At 36.0% G+C, this 22,533-nt stretch overlaps 1 protein-coding gene across 1 annotated transcript; it reads left to right on the plus strand.

The window, feature by feature from the left end:
• The first annotated feature begins 6,463 nt into the window (after window positions 1-6,463).
• LOC121976068 (acyl transferase 5-like) lies at window positions 6,464-8,774 on the plus strand. Its single transcript, XM_042528063.1, has 2 exons — window positions 6,464-6,931; window positions 7,771-8,774. The coding sequence occupies exons 1-2, from the start codon at window positions 6,494-6,496 to the stop codon at window positions 8,605-8,607; spliced, it is 1,275 nt and encodes a 424-aa protein (XP_042383997.1). The 5' UTR covers window positions 6,464-6,493; the 3' UTR covers window positions 8,608-8,774.
• Window positions 8,775-22,533: the final 13,759 nt, after the last annotated feature.

Consider the following 22,533-nt stretch of genomic DNA (forward strand, 5'->3'; position numbering starts at 1 on the left):
TTCCTTTCTTTGTTTCCGGAAGGCTGTATAAATCGGGATTCCTAGAGCAATAAGGGTAGTTCTTGAATCTTTAGTTCAACCTTTATTTCCTGTAAAATGTGAGGCTTTTGAAGTTCTGCCGCAGCATGTTTTGCCCTAAAAGTTCTCTGTTGCTTTATGAAAGTCTCGGTGGTGAACATGTTTACATGGAATTCTAGTTTCAGTAGGTTTCAAATTTATTGTAGTTAGATTTCTCTTGTTAAAACATGCTGTTCGGAATTTAGTGTTGTAGTTTAGTTAATTTTGGCTTTCTCTTGTCATTGCTGCCGTAGCTAGCTTAAGAGAATTCAGATGTGGATCCAAATCCTTTTGTTCATGAATTCTTGTGGGCATGATCAGTAAATTAGAAGGGTTACAGATTTCAGATTCCTGTTGTTGGGCAAGGAACAAGAAGGAGTTTAGTTTTCTTTTAAAGCATATAGTTTGATTTTGTAGTCTACTGCAGAATGGTATGTTATGTTACAATACATGAAGAACAGTTATGTTTTCCTAGGTTTTCAGTAGCAAATCTTTGTTTAGTTGCAAGGTGTGTACAATGTCACAATGTGGGTGAAGATGCCGTGGGATACTTGATTGTAGTTTAGTTCTTAAAGTATGTAATTAAAGGTACTGCAGATTTTTGGTTAGTAATATAGCACAGTTTTTGTTAAGCATGATAGGGCAGAATGTTATGTGGAATTTAGTAACATAGTATGCAGATTTTGTTAAGCTTATAGTATGCAGAATTTAGTAGTATAGTGCAGAATTTTAGTATAGTTAGATCTCTTTGTATGCTTAAGTTGTTTTACTTTCACAGCATGCTTAAGTTGTTCTAGTTTCCTATTTGCTATTGGAATAACATGAGCAGTTCTATTTTTATAGCATGCAGATTTTTATAAGTAAAGTATGCAGATTTTAATAAGCTTATTATAAGTATTGCATGCAGATTTTAGATAAGCTTAGTATGCAGATTTTGATAAACTTAGTATGCAGATTTTTATTAAGCTTTACATGCAGATTTATGTTAAGCTTTGTATATAGATTTTCAGTACGTAGAGTGTGTTCTAGTGCACCCCAAGTGCTTGATAAAATGCATAGCTCAATATAATGCTACAGTAGGCATTTTAATAGCTCAGTAAATGCAGTAGAAGCATTTAAAATAACTTATTTAGTCTTGCTTCATCTTATATGGGACTACGGTCCAATGGGTGGGCTCCCACAGTCGCCTCTAGGTTCAGATAACCTAGTTCTAGGTTCAGATAACCTAGTAAAAGCAAGATAAGAAAATTAGCTATGAAATCAGTATTTTATTTTCAGCAGTGGCACTGTACTGGATTAGATATCCATTGGGTTGGGCTCCCACAGTCGTCCCTAGGTTTAGATAACCTAGTAAACCCTACTAGACAGGGAATTTGCAATCCCGGGTTTAGTTAGGGATGCGCGCACAGCAAGTACAATTGCCGGGCCCATCAGCAACATGATTATTATTTTAATCTATTATGTAAATAGTTTTCAAAACTTCACAAATTAGTTATGTGAATACAAGTTAGACTCAGTTTAGCATTAATTAGTTCAGCTTATGTATCAGTTCAGTTTCCTATTGATACACATGATAGTTCTATGATTAGTTGTACATGTTTAGTATTTCAGTTAGCATGATTCCTTTGCTATTTATGAGCATGAGTAGCTATACATGTTAGCTTTTCAGTTAGTTGATTTCTTTGCTATTTATGAGCATGAGTAGCTTTACATGTTAGCATTCAGTTTTAGCATGTTTTTATTTATATACATGCATATCGAGTTTTTGTGAGTAGGATAGCGCTCACTAAGCTTTTAGCTTATAGATACTATTTTCCTCCTACTGCAGATAAAGGAAAAGCTAAAGTATAAGGAAGAAGGCGACAAGGAGATGCTGTGACGGTGTGTGATGTGTGGACTATGGAGATCCTTTGGACTTAGCTAAAGAACTCACTTAGTTTAAGAATTTGTTTAGTTTAATTTCTTATTAAGTTGATAAGAAAATTTTGTAGTAAGAAGTTATGTTTCCGCTTTTCATTACCTGCATGTTTTGATTTATTAAACTGCGTGGTTGTTGTTTGATATGTGTTCCAGCCGCCTGTGGCTGTGTATATTATGTTATGTATGTCAGTTTAAGGTCACCGGTACAGGGGAGACTCTGCCGAAATTTTTCGGTAGGGTTTTCATGTGATTTTTTTTAATCATACCGGTTAAGTAGAGTTAGTAGTTAAGTAACGGTCATCCTTAGAGAGTAGTAGTTGTAAGAAGGGTGGTCGTTACATACCAAACTTGTGCTAAGGAATCCCATTTGACACAAGTTAAAAGAATTTTTAGATATCATAAAGGAACAACAAATGTAGGAATCTAGTATCCTAGGACAAATAATTTTGAACTAATAGGGTATTCTGACTCAGATTATGCTGGATGCAAATTAGACCGCAAAAGCACAAGTGGTGGATGCCAATTATTAGGTTCATCACTTGTTAGCTGGTTTAGTAGAAAGCAACATTGTGTTGCTCTATCTACAACTGAGTCAGAATACATAGCTATAGGCGAATGTGTTGCACAATTATTATGGATGATGCATACTCTAAAAGATTTCAACTTAAATATCACAAATGTAAAAGTATTAATTGATAATATAAGTTCAATTAACTTAACCAAGAATCCTGTGCATTATTCAAGAACCAAACATATTGAAATTAGACACCACTTCATCAGGGATCATGTTACTAAAGGTGATATTGAACTCAAGTACATTGAGTCCAAATCAAATTTAGCTGACATTTTTACAAAACCACTCCCTGAAAGTGAATTTAGCAACTTACGGTGAAAATTAGGGATGTGCTTAATAGACTAGGATATTTTTTTTAAAACTATTTTTAAAATAATATTTTTTTTTCAACTTATAAGTTAAACTGTGTGTTTTCAAAACTTTCCATTTTTAGATTTTCAAAAATAGTTTTGGCCTTAGACTAGTTTTGAATCCCTAGAAAGCATGTACCCATAGGACTAGTTTTTGAGCATCTCACCAACATCTTAGGTTTACCTTGCTTGTGTTTGACAAACATAGAAAGGGGTGAGATGCATAGGCCAACTGTCTGGACTTAAGATGCTTATTTCAGTGCATCAGCATAAGTCTGGACGTTAAATACAACTCAGATATTAATCAGATTAAGTTCATCAGTCAAGTCAAACACTGACTGCTTATAATCAACTTAATCTGACTAACCAAGTGAAAGCTACTATCTTCTGATAGTTAGTTAGTACCTAATTAGTTAGACAACTGTCTAATTTTAAGTGTCAAGTTCAGGGGGAGAAATTTTTCACGCTTGAGAAGTTAAAACTTTAAATTTATACTTTTCAAAAATCAAGTTGACTTGGGGGAGACAACTTGTTAAGCTGTGATTTTTTCCTTGGACTTAAATCAACTTGTCTCCCCCAAGTCAGCTTGATTTTTTCCTTGGATTTAAAAATTATTTTCTTAAACCAAACTCAGATTTTTTCAAGATTAGCTGTGATTATTTTAACAGAAACTCTACACTATGATTGTTTACCCTTGTTTTTTGATGAATGCCAAAGGGGGAGGGTTAGGTGGTTAAGTTAGATAAACCAAATTGAAAACACTGAAACTAACTGTAAAACCAATGTACCTGGCTTTTTCGTTCTTTCACTAACTTAACCAAGTTGTCATTCCATCAAAAAGGGGGAGATTGTTGGTGCGGGTAGCACTAACGGTCTAACCCAGGTTTTGATGAATGACAAATAGGTTAAGTTAGTTTTTGTTGTTATCTGACACTTTGATCAAGTGTGCAGGAGAAGTCCAGACAAGTCGACGGGCTGACCGGATGTCTGGCACGAAGTCCAGCAAGGTCGACGGGCTGACCGGATAGCTGGCGAGAAGTCCAAGCGGGTCGACGGGCTGACCGGACGCTTGGCGAGAAGTCCAGACGGGTCGACGGGCTGACTGGACGTTTGGCAGGTAAGTAAGGTAAGTCACTGGAAGGGAGTGACTGTGAGGACGCGTTCCCGGGAAGGGAACATTAGGCGTCGATCCGGCTTAGATCCATTTCGGATATCTAAGTCGAGATCGTGACTAGATTCCGGTCTCGGAAAGACGGAATCTAAGTCATACTAACTTGCACTAATTCATACTATTATAAAATGTGCTAAAAATCTATGTTGCAGGTTATATTGCCTCGGACTAACTTTGTTTTGCAGGAAAAGGGAGTTTTCTGGAACAAGGTGGTTCGGGCGCCCGGAGGGGATCCGGGCGCTCGGAGGTCCGGGCGCCCGGAAGACAAATTATATCCAGCCGAGTCGTCGCCACGTGGAGCATCATGGTTTGTGCAGCTACGTCACATTCCAGGCGCCCGGAAGGGATCCAGGCGCCCGGAACAACATATAAAAGAAGCCCCAGACAGGAGCTTCAGAATCAATCAATTTGAGAACTCTTCTACTGCTGGTCTTGCTGCTCGACGTTCAGTGCGACGCCAACTAAGCTCCGACAAAGCGCTCCTTCGGTTATTTAAATTTCCTTGTCGGTATTGCTTTATTTTCACTAGCAGTTCCTGTGTTCATTTTTGTAACTATATTCGAATTGTTAGTGATTGCCCAACGAAAGTGGTCAAGGACCACGAGCCTTCGAGTAGGAGTCATCACAGGCTCCGAACGAAGTAAAAAACATCTGTGTCTATTTTACTTTTCCGCTGCATTTATACTCTAAATTTTCGAATCGATATTCACCCCCCCTCTATCGACTCTAACGGTCCTACAAAATGTTTATACCAAAAGCTAGGCTTTTAGTATACACTCTAACAGCTTGACGATGCAAGAGGCGATTGGTGTTCCTGATCTCCCCCGATCTAGCGCTCGGCTGGCGACGCCGCTGTCGGCTGTGGCGACCCGAGGGCGACGCGACAAGAGGAGAAGGGAAAGTCGACACTGCTCGACCGGAAGAGAGGAAGAGATGGGGGCGCAGAAGCTTGGCCGACGTCGGGAGAAGGAGGAATAAGGAGATGCAAAAAATCCCTCGGCCACGGCTTAAATCGTGAGGGAGAAAGGGAAACCACTCGGCGTGATGAGGTTAGGGCATGGCGTCACGGCGGGGGAGAAAGAAAAAAAGAAAATAACAAGAAAAAGGAAAATCAACTTTTCCTTGCTTAAATGGGGTAGCCTAAATAGGATTTTCGGGGGCCAAATATTTATCCCCGTAAACTCGTCATATGAGCTCCGAAAAATTCTCGAAATTTTTTAAAAAATTTCGAAAAACTCCCTTATGATTATTCGCCCTTTTTCGATATTTTACACGCTATGCTTATAGGAATTCATACGGTGACCAAGGAACAATGGTTCTAGTGTTGGATTCAGGACAACCCTTTATATGTCATTGTTTTGATATGCAATATAGTCTTACGATTGATGATAACTAGATCCGATTGATGAATCCTTTAGTTTGATTTTGATGTATCACAATACTTTAAATTTCAATTTGAAAATATAAAAGTTTCAAAATCATTAAAAAATTTAAATTGAGACTTCAATAACATCTAAACTAGCCGAGTTCAAACCAAACTTACCAAAGCTCATGGCTTATAAAAAATAAAGTAAGTTAAAATTAAATAACCATTTTAAAGACTTGATTTATTTTAAAGTCAATTTAGCTTACGTTATTAAAAATAATTGAATAACATAAAATTAAACTTGGCTCAACTTATTAGTTTACAACGCTACGTTCCAAACTATCCTCATGGATGTTGATGGAAACGTACCATTTGGAAGTGTTTCCAAAGTAAATTAATGGCAATTAAGTCTACCATACACCTTTTCTACTGGGACCGCTCTCAAAAAAATGCTAAGGTAATTACTCCATCTTTTGCTTCAATACATCCACCTGCAAAGTCTTAAATCTTTATTAGCTTTGTTATTTCTTCAAGGAATATATAAGATAATTCATGAGAATTTATTGTATTATCATAAATTCTCTGACCATGCACGAAGCTTGCTTGGAATAGGAAATTAAACTCACGCAAAAACTTGGTTAATACTTTAGCGATAATAATGCGGGGTTTCAAGATTTGGCACCTCATGAATGAGCTAGGGCAAAAACAAAATAGGGTTCATTATTAACCTAATACATGAGCTTTAGAAATAAATTATTACACTTCAATTTCGTAAAATAAATTGAATACATGAGCATTAGAAATAACTATTACACTTCAATTTGCTTCACCAAAATTTTAGTATTATAATAATATATGTTATCTAGAAGCAAGTGCATGTGTGGTTTAAAATCTCATGTTAACTTGTGGTTTTAAAATACTTCTTGGTTTTTTTTAATCACATGCTTCTCAAAATATTAAATATATCATATATGTATATTCTTATTTTTTTTTGTTATATATAGCGATTCTCATAAGAAAAAGAATTATATATAGAGTGAAGGAGCAGTTAGGAGATGAGCATGGCGTCCTGGGTGACGAAGGTGGCGGAGGAGCTCGTAGCACCATGCGAGCCAACGCCTAGCGCCACGCTTCCTCTCTCTTCCATCGACCACGCCGTGAGGTTGGCCTACATGCAGGAGATGATCTCCGTGTATCCAAACAATAACCGTGAGCCCCGTCGTCGTGGCGTGATATTACCGGCGGCGAAGGTCATCCGGGAAGCCTTGGCCAAGGCTCTTGTCCCGTACTACCCCGTAGCAGGCCGCCTTGTCTTCTATGGCGACCGCATGGAGGTGGCCTGCAATGGCGAGGGCGTATGGTTTGTGGAGGCGGCGGTGACAGATCGCAGCCTGAATGACTGGGAGGCGATCCCCCGTAGCGTGGTGAAAGAGGAGCTGCTTCCGAGTTGTCCCGCTCATCTGAACCAACAAGAAATGATACTGATGATGCAGGTTTGTAAATATATATATGTTCTATCATTTCAAATTTAATTATATTCTTAACCAACTTCTATAATTAATTAATTAGAAAATTGGATTGTATAGGATTATATCTAATAGACTTTCCATGTAAAATAAATTTATGGAAATAAAAAATTAAAGGAAGAGAATAATTAAATTAAAGGCATTTTACTTGAGATCATGATCAAAACACTTAGCTAGCTATCTGATGATCGATCTTTTAATTGTCAAACAAAAGTAAGGACATTAATTAATATACAGTCTTATATTATCATTTTAATCACTAAAAAAACAACAAAGAAGTCATTTTGATATTTTAGCTAAAACACTTTGATAATCTTCTGTTGGTTAAAATATCATTATCAAACCACCATTATTTTCATGATGCACGTAGAAGACCATTGATGCTCTTACTTTTTATTTTAACCACAAAAACATCATTTGTGTTGGCTAAAACACACTTTAATGATCATCTTGATGGACTTTTACCAGTCAAACATATAATACATGCATCAAAGAGGGGCCATTGTTTTATATTGATAGATATAGGGTTTCAGTACGTGTTTTAATAGTGAATGCTAAATTTAACGTGAATATGAGCATTATGATAGATTTAAAGAATAAATAATGTACTAAATTTAATTAAAGATATTTTAAAAATAAATAAGATACCAAATCAATCAGTCCGTTGGTTGTAAAGTAAAACAATTGCAAAAAAGAAAAAATAGTTTTTGAATAATACTTTCCTGCAATTGCAAAATTCCTGCATTTTATAATCATAAATTATTATTCAAATAATAATGTAAATTAATTAAATTGTGCAAGCATAGGTGACCCATTTTCAATGTGGTGGATTTGTTGTTGGACTCAAATTCAATCACTTGGTGTTTGATGGCATCGGCGTTGGACAATTCTTAAAAGCCATCGGCGAGATTGCTTGCGGTCAAACTCATCCCTCTATCGATCCAATCTGGTATACAGACACGATTCCCGCCTCTCCAATGCACTCAAAGTCATCACTTTCACTTCTCACACCCAAGTTTGACATTGTGAATTCCATGTATGATTTCTCAATTCAAACCATCGAAAGATTGAAGGAAAAAATCTCAAAAGAGACATCCAATCAATTCACCACCTTTGAGGTCGTCGCTGCAATTATATGGAAATGTCGAACACGGGCAATCGGTGCCATTGGAGATGTGTGCCTCATCGTTCCTGCTAATATTCGTCATTTATTGTTCCAACTGCCAAAGGCCGGCTATTATGGAAATTGTTTCTATCCCTTAACTATCACAGCAACCGGTGAGCAAATCATGAAGGCATCACTTGCAGAATTAGTCGGGCTCATTAAAGATGCTAAAGAAAGTTTACCAACAAAGTTTACGGAATGGGCTTCAGGCAACTTCAAGGAAGATCCATATAAGATTTCAATTAGCTACAATATTTTGGTTTTGTCAGATTGGAGATGGATAGAGTTTTATGAAACAGACTATGGATGGGGAATGCCCAACTCTATTTCCCCTAAAACGCATGACTATATCTTCCCTTGTGCCGTCATTCTAAAGCAGCCTTTGCCTAAGGACGGTGTGCGTTTGGAAGGACAAGTGGTCATGAAGGAGCATGAGCAAAGGTTTATTGATGAAATCAACAAATGGATAAATGAGTAGGTAATGCTATATTGGAATTTATCTCATAATGGACAAATTGATTTTCCACTCGAGTAGTGGATCATCCTACCAAATATTGTTGCAACTAGTTTTACTTTCAATCTGTAATAAAGTATCATGTATACATATTTGCAATCTATGAAGTTACATTGAGAATATTGTCAAAATAATCTTGTTTAGCAATGCAAAATGTGATGGCGCTATTTTTGACATTGTTACATGGTACATTTATGAGTAACACTTGCTTCTAATATTGACTCGATGATGTTCTAAAATGGAACATTAATGTTAGTGTATACATGCCTTAAATGGTTGTGTTCAATCGTATTATTTGATGTGTTTGGCAAAGGATTTAAATTTGGTTTGTATGTATTTTTTAATGTGTGTGTTGTTGCATCTGGTAGAACCGACACGTACAAAGGAGTTTGATATGGCATGTCCAAGTTTATGTGATTCAATCACTTAAGGTTGTTGTGTTAGGGTGTTGATAACCCTTGGAAAGGATGCTAAAGGAAGAGGGGTGAATAACTTGTTGGTGCAGCGGGGCCGGTAAGAGGGGAGGGATGAATTGCATGCAATAAGAAAATACTATAATACCTCAGTTCTGAGATTTTGGTTAAGTATGACTTAAAAAATTAGATGGTACTATCCATATCATCAAGGTGCACATTCCTTTTCGGAAGTCCAAACTTAAGAACTCCAAAGTAAAGGACAATTATAAAGGGATAGTGAATGTTTAGAAAGGAACTGCTCAACTAATATTGATTCCAATGGCAAAAAAAAAAAAAAAAAAATAATTAAGTTGTGCTCAAATTTATTTGATAAGGTAATTAAATTAAGTCAAATTGAATCTAAAATAAATTAAGTTGTGGAAATAATTATTCAAGTTTGTCTTGATTTTTTTTATTTATTTTATGATCTCGAACTTGGTTTGTCTAAATATTATTAAACTCTTAGTTCAAACTTATTTGATTGTTTGAAAGTTTTATAGTTTTAAACTTGCTTAATTAGTTATACAACCTTGTTTGTTTATTTTGAATTTTTTTTAGTTATTTGTCATGTTTATGACAGTGTTGTTGATAAATATTATTCATAAGTTTTGTTAGTGAATATTATTCATGATCAATTTAGAATCCTTGTTCATGAATATTAACTAGCTTAATTGACCTAATATATATTAAATGAACATAAATAAATTCTTGTTAAGTTGTACATCAAATTTATTCATAAACATTTGATTGATTTACGACCTCTTAAATGCGCACGGTTCTGAAATCCTACATATCATTGAACAAACAAACAAATAACAAAATCACATAAACTATGTGGATGCATGGGATACAAAGACAATCATGTTCTTGAATAGGGGCAATGGTGATAGCTTATCTAATTGAGGACTTGTTTCTTTTTCATGGCTACATAAATAATGCCATATCGGGGCTAGTAGAAGGGTTAGGTCTCTATAATTGAAATGGAAGCTATCAACAACATGTTTATTACAACTGTTTGAATATTGCATTGTCTCACTTGGCGTCTTAAACATTGGAGGGGTCTTGTCTAATATTAATTTTGGTGCCCTCACAATCTCGAATAGTGTTGAAGTTTCAATCTTTGATTGTAAGGATATTGTTTCCGTATCGTATTAATGTTTCAATATATAGTGCAAGTAATAAATTTGAATTTAAGAAAAAAGAAGATGAAACATAAGAAGGAGATATTATTTTATGCCGAATATGTTTTTAAATCTTGTATCATGTGGGGAGAAATGGTTAAAACATATCATTTTGATAAATTATCTAAATTCAATACCATTTAGCACAATATCTCCTTTTTTAACTTCATCATTGTTCTAGATAGAAATCACACTGTTGTGACGCAGCGCTAGAAATCCACCTTGCAACAAAGAGCAATAACGTCGAAGCCTTCTCCTCGCTTTCTTCTCATGATGTAGCGTAGTCGATCTAGTGCAGAATAACACACTTCAGAGGGACTCGCCGAGGCAGAACTCTTTGAGGATCCTCCTCCAGCACAACCCTTGACTTCGACTCGGCCCTCGACTTCGACCCGACCCTCGACTTCACTGTCCGTCGAGGATTGCCTTGCTCATCTCGAGGAGTCCTCAATGCATTTACAGGAGTAAGTCTCGGACAGCTTCAACACACTCCGGGGAGAGATGACTGCTCTCTGGGATGACGTGACCTCTAGACTTGATCAGATTCTTCAGACTCTCTGGGCCCCCGAGCGACCATTACCATTACCTACTGACGATGCTTCGACATGATCAGTTCTTGTATTTCTCTATACTGTGTTCAACTTTCTATCTATAGACAATTTGTTCTAGTTTATTTGATAAACATCCTTTATAGATTTGGAGTTGTTTTACTTCTATTTCAGCTTGTTACTAAATTTTCAAATCCTAGGCAAAATATTTTTCAAAATCTCAATTTTATTAGTTTTTCAAAATTTTGGATTTAGCCTAGGAATTTACCCCCTAGAAAACATGTACCCCTAGTTTCAGCCAGAGCATCTCACAAGCACACCAAGATTACCTTGCTTGTGTATGAAAAACTTAGAATGGTATGAGATGCATAGGGTGCTACCTAGGCTTAAGAATGCTTATGTCTGTGCATCGACATAAGTCTGGGTAATAAATACCAAAATCATATTAATCAAGTTAAGTGATCCGTGCTTAGTCAAAACTAACTGGAACATTTACTTAACTTGACTAACTAAGTGAAAGCTAGTACCTCTTGGTAAATAGCAAGTAACTAAAGGTTAGACAGTTAGTTGTTAGTAAATAATTTGGTTACTCATGCTTGGACTATGAAAATTTAAATTATTTTTGGCTGGCTGGACTCAAGGGGGACTGAAAAAAAAATTTTTTTTGACTTGAATTTAAAATTATTTTTGACTTAGTATTTTTGAATTGAATTTAAAATTATTTTTTTTGACTTGATTTTAAAACAAAATTATTTTGACTTGAAAATTATTATTATTTTATTCTTTTATGACTTGGAAAATTATTTTTACTTGAATTTAAAATCATTTTACTTGGATTTAAAAATTATTTTTACTTGAATTTAAAATCATTTTACTTGGATTTAAAAATTGTTTTACTTGGATTTAAAAATAATTTTTGACTCGAACTTAAAAAATATTTTACTTGGACTTAAGGTTTGATTAAATTATTTTGAAGTCTGAATTAAAAAAATCTGAGCCTAGTATTTTTCAAAATGTTTTTTCAATTTTGACTAAGTACTCACTAAAACTTCAATTTAAATTAACTTGGTTTTAATCTTGAATTTAATTTGACTTGCAAACGTATTATTTTGAATTTTTGGCTAGATAATATTTGCTAAGCTATTACTTTAAGTCTTGAACTACTAGTTTCAAACAAACAATGCTTCCTTTCAGGGGGAGCAAACTATCATTTCTTTTCATCCCTTTTTATACTTTATATTTTTGATATATGGAAAAGGGGGAGAGGAAAGTGAAAGTAAAAGTAAATAAAAGATTAAAGTGAAAATTAGAACATTTTTCAATTTACTACAGTTACTTAACATGTTCTAGTTGCAATTACTCGATTCCTAATATTGCATTTATACTTATTTTACTTAACTTTGAATTTTATTGCCATAATTAAAAAGAGGGAGATTGTTGGTGTAAAAAGCATTCGACAATCGAATCTAAGTTTTGATAATGGCAAGAGGTTCAAAGTTAAGGTTATTGGTTATCTAACGTGTTTGAATGAGCTTGCAGGAAAGTCCTAAGGGTACTTAGGCAAAAGTCCTAAGGGTACTTAGGCAAAAGTCCTAGCTGCAGTTAGGTAGGTGGAAAAATCCTAGGGGGTAACCCTATGTCTTAGGGGGTGGTAACCCTAGGCGGGAAGTTTTGGCGGGTCGAGGGCTTCGGGAAAAAGTTCTAGAGTCGAGGACTCTAGGTGGAAAGTCCTAGTGTTGCGAACCAGGTGAAAGACTGGGCGGGTCATGGAGCGGACGTCTAGCGGAAAGTCTTGGAGCCTCAGGCGCTGAGCAAAAGTCCAGTTGGTCTAGATGATCAACTGGCAACATGCAAACTCTCTTGAGTAAATTAGGTGAGGATGCGTTCCTTGGTGAGGAAACAATAGGTGTCGGTTCGACCTAGGGTTTCCGGATGGAAATTCGAAGTCAGAACCGAACAGTCTAGTGACTCTCAAATACTTTAATTTTACATATCTCTATTATCCTAACTTTGTGTTGCAGGGTATGTTGGACTAACATATTTTTGCAGGAAGTGAGCCTAGAGAAGCAACCTCGCTGCAGGGTGTGAGGGCGCCCTCATGGAGCTTGAGGGCACCCTGGACACTGGCGTGAGGGCACCCTCATGGAGCTTGAAAGCACCCCAGACCTTGGCGTGAGGGCACCCTTAGGCGAATAAGGGGCAAGTTCTTCAAATCTCATCTTCGCTGCGAAGTCGGTGGGTTTGAGGGCACCCTCCAGGGTGTTGGAGGCACCCTCAACGAGCTTTATAAAGCTGTTTCGAGCAGAAGCTGGAAACAACGAATTCTAAGTGATCTTTCAGCTGCGCACTGCCAACAAGACGTTCCGACGAAGCCAGAACTTGACCATGACAACCAGAAGCTCTGAGTTTGAGATTACTTTGTTGTCGATATAATTTATTACTGCACTTATTGTACTTATTTGTAATCTTTCCGAAGCTATAGTGTTGCCCATCGAAAACACTCTTACGTGCGGGCCTTAGAGTAGGAGTCGTCCCAGACTCTGAACCAAGTAAAAAATCCTTGGTGTCTTTTCTATGTGTTTGTGTTATTATTCCGTTGCGTTTACTCGTTAAGTTTTCCGAAACGAAAGTCAAAGCCACGAGCACTATTCCCCCCCCCCCCCCCCCCCCTCTCTAGTGCTTGTCGATTCAACATAATATACATATATAGATTTCAGATTTGGTTTAGTTTTTCTTATGTTTCTTCTTACTCCTCATCATGATATCTTTATATGTTTCGAATTAGGATTAGTTATGCTTATGTTTTTCATACTTGTTATCATTATATCTTTATATATTAAAGGTTAAATTTGGATTCTAATTATAGGAGATTATGGTACAAACCATGTTTTGATAACCTTTTAATATACATATATAGATTTCAAATTTGGTTTAGTTATGCTTATATTTCTTCTTACTTCTTATCATGATAACTTTGTATCCTATATATAGACTTCGGGTTCTAGGTTTAGGATATTAGGACCTTAACCATGTTTTTTTTATTACCTTGTAGTACATGTTAGTTTCAAATTTTTAGGGTTTAATATGCTATGAAAGAAATCATGTTTGATAACCTTATATCATAGGTTAGTTTCAGATTTTAGGGTCTAACATGCTATGAAAGTAATCATGCCTGATAACCTTGTAGTATAGGTTAGTTTTAGATTTTAGGGTTTAATATGCTATGACATTAATCATGTTTTTAATAACTTTATGATACATGATAGTCTTGAAATTAAGGTTAGGATGTTATGGATTCAATCATGTGTTTTGATAACCTTGTAAGATATAATAGTTTCAAGTTTTAGGGTTTAGGTCGTTAGGGAATCAACCATACTTTAGATAATTTATATGTAAATATATATTAAGTTTAGATTTTAAGGTCTTTAGAAAATTGATATCATTGTTCCTTGATCAATTGTTAGGGCATGAAATTTTAGTTTGAACTTGTGGGACGTAATTTCCTCATGTACTCTAAGGTTATTAGAAAATAGAAACCTTGTGTCACAAATTAGGAGTATGTATGTTACAGATTCCACGATAAGATGCCCTATGTGTTTATGAACTTGAGAACAACTTTTATAAGGTTCAGAATTTTATAATTTATAGATGTATGGAGTAATGATCCGAGCAAGCCTAGGGAGCTTACCAAGTTATGATCCAGGCAAGCCCGGGGAGATTATCAAGTAATGAATTGGGCAAGCCAGGGGAGCTTCACAAGTTATGATCCGAGAGAGCTCAAGGAGCTTATCAATTAATGATCCAGGAAAACTCGGGGATCTTACCAAGTTATGACCTGGGTAAGCCTGGGATGGTTAATAAGTTATGATTCGGGCAAGCCTTGGGAGCTTATCAAGTTATAATCCGGGGACCTACACCTGGGGAGCTTACCAAGTCGTGATCTGAGTACCCTTGCCTGGGGAGCTTGCAAGCCTCAATCCGAGGACTCACGCCCGGGGAGCTTACATTATGGGTAAGACACGTCCCGGGACCAATGCTCAGGAAGCTTGCCAAAGATATTAGTTATAGTATGTAAGGATAGGTGTTTCCGCTCCAAGGATCAGACCCCTACCAACAATGCTAGGGGACAATAATATGAAACTAAGACCTAGAGTAGCTATGTTCATGTTCGGCAAGTAGTATGTTCATAGTTATGCTTTGCACGTAGTATGTTTGTGATTATGCTTTAGTTATGTATATGTTTATACTTTAGTTATGCTTATGTTAATGCATTGGTTATGCTTCTGTTTATGCCTAAGTTAGGTTTAAGAATCATGCTTTAGTTATACTTATGTTTATGCATTAATTATGTAATTATTTATGCTATGCAAAAAGTATGTTTACATTCATGCTCTAGTTATGTTTATGCAATATAATAGCTAAGGGTCAAAATTAATTAGTGTCGATTTCTTGTTAGAACACCTGGTTATAAGAATTAATTAATGCATATTATGGTTTGAATATGCTGAGTCTTTATACTCATAGTCCTGATTGTTGCAGGAGATGACGGGCACGAGACAGGAGGTGTCGACCAGTGAGTAGGCTCAAGACATAGGCAGTAAAACCTCAAAGACCTTCCAGCTCATGTTCCGCATTCTTTAGATGTTTTCTTTAGGCAGTATAAATTATGAAACTTGGTGACTAGTACTTAATGTTTACTAGTGGATAACTATTTTGAGAACTACTTGGGTACTTTTGATAAGTTTGAAATTTATGTATGAATTCAAGTGCTTCTATGTTTGAGACTTTCAATAGAAAAAATAAAAAAGAAAAAAAAACATGACTTATTTAAGATAGCTTAGGGGATGTTTCAAAGAAGCACCTAAAAAGCATCAAATTGGAGCATCTAGTGTGGAACATAGTCAAGTCGTTTTGGTCACATGGTCATGCCGTGTTGCCCAACACAACCATGTTCTTTGCTGCCCCGTGATGAAAAGTAGCCATACAATAGATCAAATTTAAAACAGGCATAACTTTTGAGTTAGATTGTGTCACATGGCCCACAACCTATCAAATCAAAGTTCATTCTAAGATCTACAATTTGCTATAGGGTGGAACTCGTAACAGTCAAGTTTTAGGCCTCAAAACATTATTTTCATGTTATGTTGGTTGCACTCCCTTATTTTTTGGGGATATTTTATATTTTAGGAAAGTGCCCCCAACTTTTTAGGAATGTTTGTTAGTTTTAGTATCCTTGGAGGCTATAAAAGGACTAAGGGAGGCATCTATTGAGGTATCGGGAATCAATGGGTTCTCCCCTTCCCTAGAAGGAGGTGTTTCCCCATGACATGGAACCCTAGCGAGAGAGTCATTTTCAAAGAGCCGTCGAAGATTTCGTCACCCATCAATCTTGGAGTTCTTTCAAAAATGACAATCAACACATGACTAAGTATTCTTCTCTCCTCTTCTCTTTGATTTTGAGTTGTAAAATGTCTTCTTTCTTATTGTTTGATTGTAACTCCATATTTATAGAGAAGTACTCTTAATTATAGGATGAGAGAGTAACCCGATGTATTGTTGATACTATTTTTATATATTTATTCATCTTTTTTTTATTATATGATGTGTTGATCCATGATTCAACCTTATTGTACATACATGATTATAAGACTAATCATGCATCTTCATATCCTGTGAAACACCGGGAAAGATCGAAGGGTGAACCAAATTCTCTTACCTAAAAGGATTGAGTCTTGAGGATTTGTCCATAAAAGTAGTTCAAAACCTCACAAGAACACAATTGACTATCACAAAGGTTAAAGGGTTTACCCCAAATCGATGCCATGAACTAGGGGATAACACCTAGATGACAATGGGAAATTGTGACAAGAGCATCCATGAGAAAGCGGTCGCTTTAATAAGGCTACCTTGAAAATCGGTGTCACATTTGGGTAGACACACCGGTATAATTCTAAAAGTCCATACAAGTTATCTTGAGATAGACCACCTTTGTACGTATCAACATTGAGATAAGGAAGTGAATAATATTTAGGGCGTTAACAATCATCATGATGAAATTAAAATCCAAGAATTGATCCCTAAAATTGATTTTCTTCTAAGACTCATCTTGCTATCTTAATTAATTTTCTGGCTCTCAAGATCCTCATGATTTAAATTGTTCTAGATAGCTTGTTTTACAATTCTGACTAGTATTCAATTTATATTCCTGGTGAATCAATATTATATTACTTAATGACAATCGTGCACTTATATATTTCAACCATCAATTAGACACAGAAACTTATATGGATAATATTGTGATACATATAGGATACGAAACGGGTGTTGACAAATGAAAATTCATCCAGGTTTAAGCCATTTATGGCATATCTCTAAATAATACATAGAAATTAATATCACTAGGAATTATGGATTCCCTTAGTATGTCAGATTTTAACATCTACATTAAGTGTATCAAAGGGAAAACAACTAATAAAAGTAATAAAGGTTCAAGATGATGTAATTGAGTCTTAGACTTGATACATATGAATACATATTTCCCTAAGGGTTCTTGGAATGATCAAGCATAATTTATCATTTTCATAAATGACTATTCCTGATACAGATATATGCACCTTATTCATGAGAAGTTGCAATTCCTAAATATGTTCAAACTCTTCAAAAATGAAGTAGAAAATTAACTTGGTAAGAAGATTAAGATTGTTAGATCAAACTGTGGTGGTAAATACTATGGTAGATCTAATGGATTATGTAAACAACATCCTTGGGCATTTGTGGATTACCTTGCTGAGTACGGAATCATGGTACAATGCCTAGTATACCTCAACAGAATGGTGTAGCAAAGAGATGATATTGCATTTTAAAAGACATGGTGAGAAGTATGATGATATTTTTTTATTGGAGTCTTTATAAGGTGAGACATTCAAGACTATGATTTACTTACTCAATAGAGTTCCTAGTAAGGCGATAAAAAAAACTCCATACGAGTTGTGTATAGGTAGAATGCCTAATATTAGGCATATACAAATCTAGGGTTGTCTAGATAAGGCTAGGCTCTATTGGTCTAATGAAAGGAAATTGGAGTTAAAAATCGCTAGCTATTATTTTGCAAGATACTCTGAAAAGTCAAGGGGCTTTAATTTTTTTAACCCCCTGAGTAAAACCTTTTTCAAGATGTGTAATGTCAAATTCATTAAGGATGGTGGGAGTGATAAAGTTAGGATAATATTATTTGAGGAAAAACATTAATGATCCTAATATGGCAACTAATGATGTAGTTGATAGTGAAATGATAATTATTTCACATATAGTTGAAGTTGAACAACCGATAGGGGTAGTGAACCATGATATTCTTATATCACCTCCAATTCAAATGGAGGGTACATCAACTCACATAGAGGAATTCCCTCCTGTGGTTGAGCATGACTCCTAACCATCTACGGAAATGGTAGGTCAAGCATACTGACTCTCTACTCATAAAGAAGATAATGAAGATTAGAGATGCCATTCTAGCTGCAGTTGGTTCTGTAGAAGGTGCAGTGTAGAGGCTGACCACATGGTTCACTAGACCTGGCAAGGGCATGCAGCATGCCTATGTATATTTTCTTTTTTAGACACTATCCTTTTACTTTAACAACTACGTGTGTGCAGGTATAATGGAAGTTTGCCAAAACTAGCACATTAATATTTCATATGTTTGCCATAATCAACACAAGAGCTTTAGCTAACATAGGAGAATGGTAGTTTTTGATTACGTAGCTGCCATAATCAATATGAATATGATGTGCTCAACACATGAGAATGGTAGTTGTCATATTACAGCTGTCACACATCTCCTTTTGATGTGCTAGTTTTTGATTACCAGTTTTAGCCAACACAGGAGAATGGTAGTTTTTGATTGAATTTCAACAACTACGTGTGCAGAGTTTGTTTTTCTAATTTGTACGGTGCCCGTTTTTGGATTTTTGATTTGTTTGCGTTGTTTATGCAGCCTTATCAAACATGGGGTCACTAATAAAGCATAGGTGCATAAGTCAGTTTAGAATGATATGCATAGAATCATTCAAGGTTCACACTTGGACTTCCACACAAAACCTATATAGAAAAGGTTCTTATTTGATATGGCATGTAGAATTGTGCTCCTCTTGACACATCTATGTCAAAGGGTGATAGACTTAGTTTGTAGTAATGCCCACACCATAAACTTGAAATTGTGTTCCTCTTGACCATAAGTCATTATTTATATTCAGATTTGATATGCCACTTGTTTGAAATAACTAGAAACTAATTGATCAACAAAAAGAGAGAAGAAAACAACACATATATCCTCATCGGCTTTCACATAAAGGATATGCACACTTTGCTGAAGAAATTGTAAGTACTTATTTTTAGCATATTTCCTTATGAACCCTCCAATTTATTCACATAAAATTATTTCACATATTATGTGGAAGAAAGGACGAGTCAGCAAAAGTTACTGGTTTTTCTTATTGTAAGCGACTGAATTATGTGATGATGATAACATTAATAGAGCTATTATGTGGAAGAAAGGACGAGTCAACAAAGGAGACTTTGAAAGTGAGGATTTGATGAAAAGAGTACAAAAGATTGTAAGTAATTTAACAATACATAATATATGCAATTTTATTGAAATGATAAAAAAAATTTTAGTAATAATTTTTGTTAATATTGCATGACAGGATGATTATATACAACAAAAGAGGGAGGGTAAGCTAAAAATTGAAGGGATAAAAGAGGATATACTAACCAAAGCACTTGAGACAAAAGAATATGCTAGGTGTGTGAGGGGTATTGGAGGTCATATCAATCCAACAATATATTTCAATATTGGTCGAACATGGAATAAATTTGATGTTGCCGGAGATATAATCACTAAGCATAAAAGGGAGCTGATGGAGACAAGGATGAAAATTTCAGAACAAGATGCACATATACAAAAACTTGAAGCAATGATGTATAAAAGGGGTGCATGCGACATTTCGATTGATGACAAAGGCAGTTACTCAGTGAAGTTACATCACATGAAAGAAGACGACATGAAAATTGATGATGATGACATACAGATTTTGTCTAAAGCTGATGTTTTATTGGTATAACACTAGTTATAGTTATATTAATTAATATTATATAGTTATAAACTTAATATAATCAACATGCCAATTTGTATTTTAGGGTCAATCAGTTGCATTAACATTGGAATCTAGCACAAATGTTGTTACATATGGTACAATTGTTTGTATCAATGAACCTAATAAAATGCTTCATGGTGTTCCATTTCCCAAGAATTGCATGTGAGTCTCGATTGATGAAGCAGTGGATAAATCAAGACCTTTGCCATATCCAATTCGTGAAGTAATTGGTGATGTCATAGGAACCCATGTGGCTTAGACACGACACTTGGTAGTAAAGCAAGATGAGGTATATGTGAATTTATATTTCAAGTTAAATTGTCACTTATTTTATTATTCAACCTATCTAAGTTGTTTACATTTGAAATTATTAGAAACTTCGAAGGAAGAACTTTGAACAATTAAAAAAGAAAAGATACTTTGTCGACAAGTGTCTCAAGACCATTACCTATGTTATATTGTTATAGTAAATATGCTCTAGATGAAAGAAGATATATACCAATGCGTTTAGATAATGATGTGTTTGATGATAATTATGAACTTTTCTGCACCTTGAAGACATCATTCCTTTGTATCATTTGGAGCCAATTTCAGGCAATTGTGTAGTTGTCTACATATGGCGACTTTATTTAAGCAATTTCAGCAACTCTTTCTGCAAAAATGATATTTTATTGTTTAGTGTGTTAATTTTATTATGTTTGCAATGACATGTATCTTTATAAAAAGATTCTAAAAGATAACAAGAAAGAGAAATTTATATTTAAGAATCCACACAACATCCCATATATGGCAAAAACTACTCACGACAAAATAGGTACGCTTGAAAGGTTGAACTAAAGGGCAAGTATTTTAGTAGATAGGCTGAGTGTGCATCAACAGATCAACTAGTTTTGGTGCCATGTAATATCGGGTAAGAATTAAAACATCACTTTCAACTGCTTCCTTTCAATAATTCATAGAAATTATATGCACTAATTATGTATTTGTGTGCAGCTTCCATTGGATTTTCACTGTCATTGAACCTTACAAGGATGTTATTTATTTGTTGTATTCCCTAAGTCATCGCATTCGTGATGAGGATTGGAAATATGTAGTGGAAATGTGAGTTCATATTTCTTTTATTAAACATTGATTTTACTCAATAAAAAACTCATATATCAAATATTATTAACGTATGAATGGCCTTAAGATTATTTAATTCAAACAAGGGAAGAAAGGTTGAAAAAATGTATATTTAGGTATGTGTAATTATGCTTAACATATATTTTAATGTGTATATTTATCATTAATAATTTGTCTCTAATTACCATAGGCTCCTCAACAACAAGATGCGAAACAATGTGGTTATTATGTGATGAGATTTATAAGATAAATTATTAAAGAATTTGAAACTATCGAGAGAAATTCACTATGATCAATAATAATATTATCTTGATTATCTCAAATTATTTGAAGTAAATCATTTAAAATTTGCAAAGTGAGTGTTGATTGTTTTTTATGTAAAATATCGAAAAATGGCAAATAATGATAAGAAAATTTTTCAGAATTTTTAGAGATTTTTCGGAGCTCGTATGACTTAGGTTACGGGGATAAAAATGGAGCCCCGGGAAAGCCTGTTTCGGCTAACCCATTTAAGCGAGGAAATGTTCATTTTCCTTTTTATTTTTATTTCTTTCCCCACGTGCTTTTCCTCTTTCCCTCGCCGTTTCTCCTCCTGACCCCCACATGCGTGCCCTAACCATTCCTCTCCGAGCCACAAAACCATCGCACGCCTCGCAAGTAAAGCCATCGCCGAGCCCATCCCGATCCTCTCCTCCACACAGCGCCGAGTCTTCGTCTTACCCGATCCTCGCCCGAAAAACCCAAACGCCGAAACCCTAGCAGCATCTCCTGGTCGCGGAGGTTCTCACCGCGCCGATCGCCCTCTCGCGTAGACCTCGGTCGCCACAGTCGACGCGAACTCCACTCCGCTGAGCAGCGCCGTCTGCCGCCACTATGCCTTGCCGATGCAGTCGCCACTCGCCGGGGAGATCCCAGTCGCCGACACCACTGATTGTCGATGCCGCTCTTCCTCTGCCCTAGCCCCGGCTGACCTGCGACTCCCTCACCCTCCTGAGACACCGTTGGCCACAGGAACCCTAGCGCTGATCGCCCTTTCATTTGCGATGTTTCTGCCCTAGATCGTCGTTGCACAGAGCAGCGCCTCCTTGGTGCCAGCCTCTGAGCCCTAGCCTCCGTTTCTGACGCCGGTAAGGGGCTTGGCGCGATCTCCGCTAGAGCAGTCTGAGACCAGCGCCTCGGTGACCATAATCTGCCACCTGACGCCACTGCCGCCCCTCTTCATGTTTTCGATAGCAGGCACATTCGACAGTGACTCAACAGCTCGGGCATTCAGATTTGGGCCTCTTGACTCTACCATCCACCTTGGAGGTCCTTGCTTTAGCTGTGAGTAGAGAGTTGACAACCCTACAGTGATGTTTGGTGTTGAGGTAAGAAGTATGATATCAGATTGGTAGTGATGCGAGTTTAATTTGTAGTTGGAGGTTGTGATTGTTGT

The sequence above is a fragment of the Zingiber officinale genome, chromosome 4B (genome assembly GCF_018446385.1).
Source record: "Zingiber officinale cultivar Zhangliang chromosome 4B, Zo_v1.1, whole genome shotgun sequence".
NCBI classification, from domain to species: Eukaryota; Viridiplantae; Streptophyta; class Magnoliopsida; order Zingiberales; family Zingiberaceae; genus Zingiber; species Zingiber officinale.

Excerpts from the sequence above, each read along its gene's own strand:
- LOC121976068 (XM_042528063.1), top strand. The coding sequence starts at position 6,494 with ATGAGCATGGCGTCCTGGGTGACGAAGGTGGCGGAGGAGCTCGTAGCA. Across the intron at positions 6,932-7,770 it reads AAATGATACTGATGATGCAG|GTGACCCATTTTCAATGTGG; the intron begins GTTTGTAAATAT and ends GTGCAAGCATAG.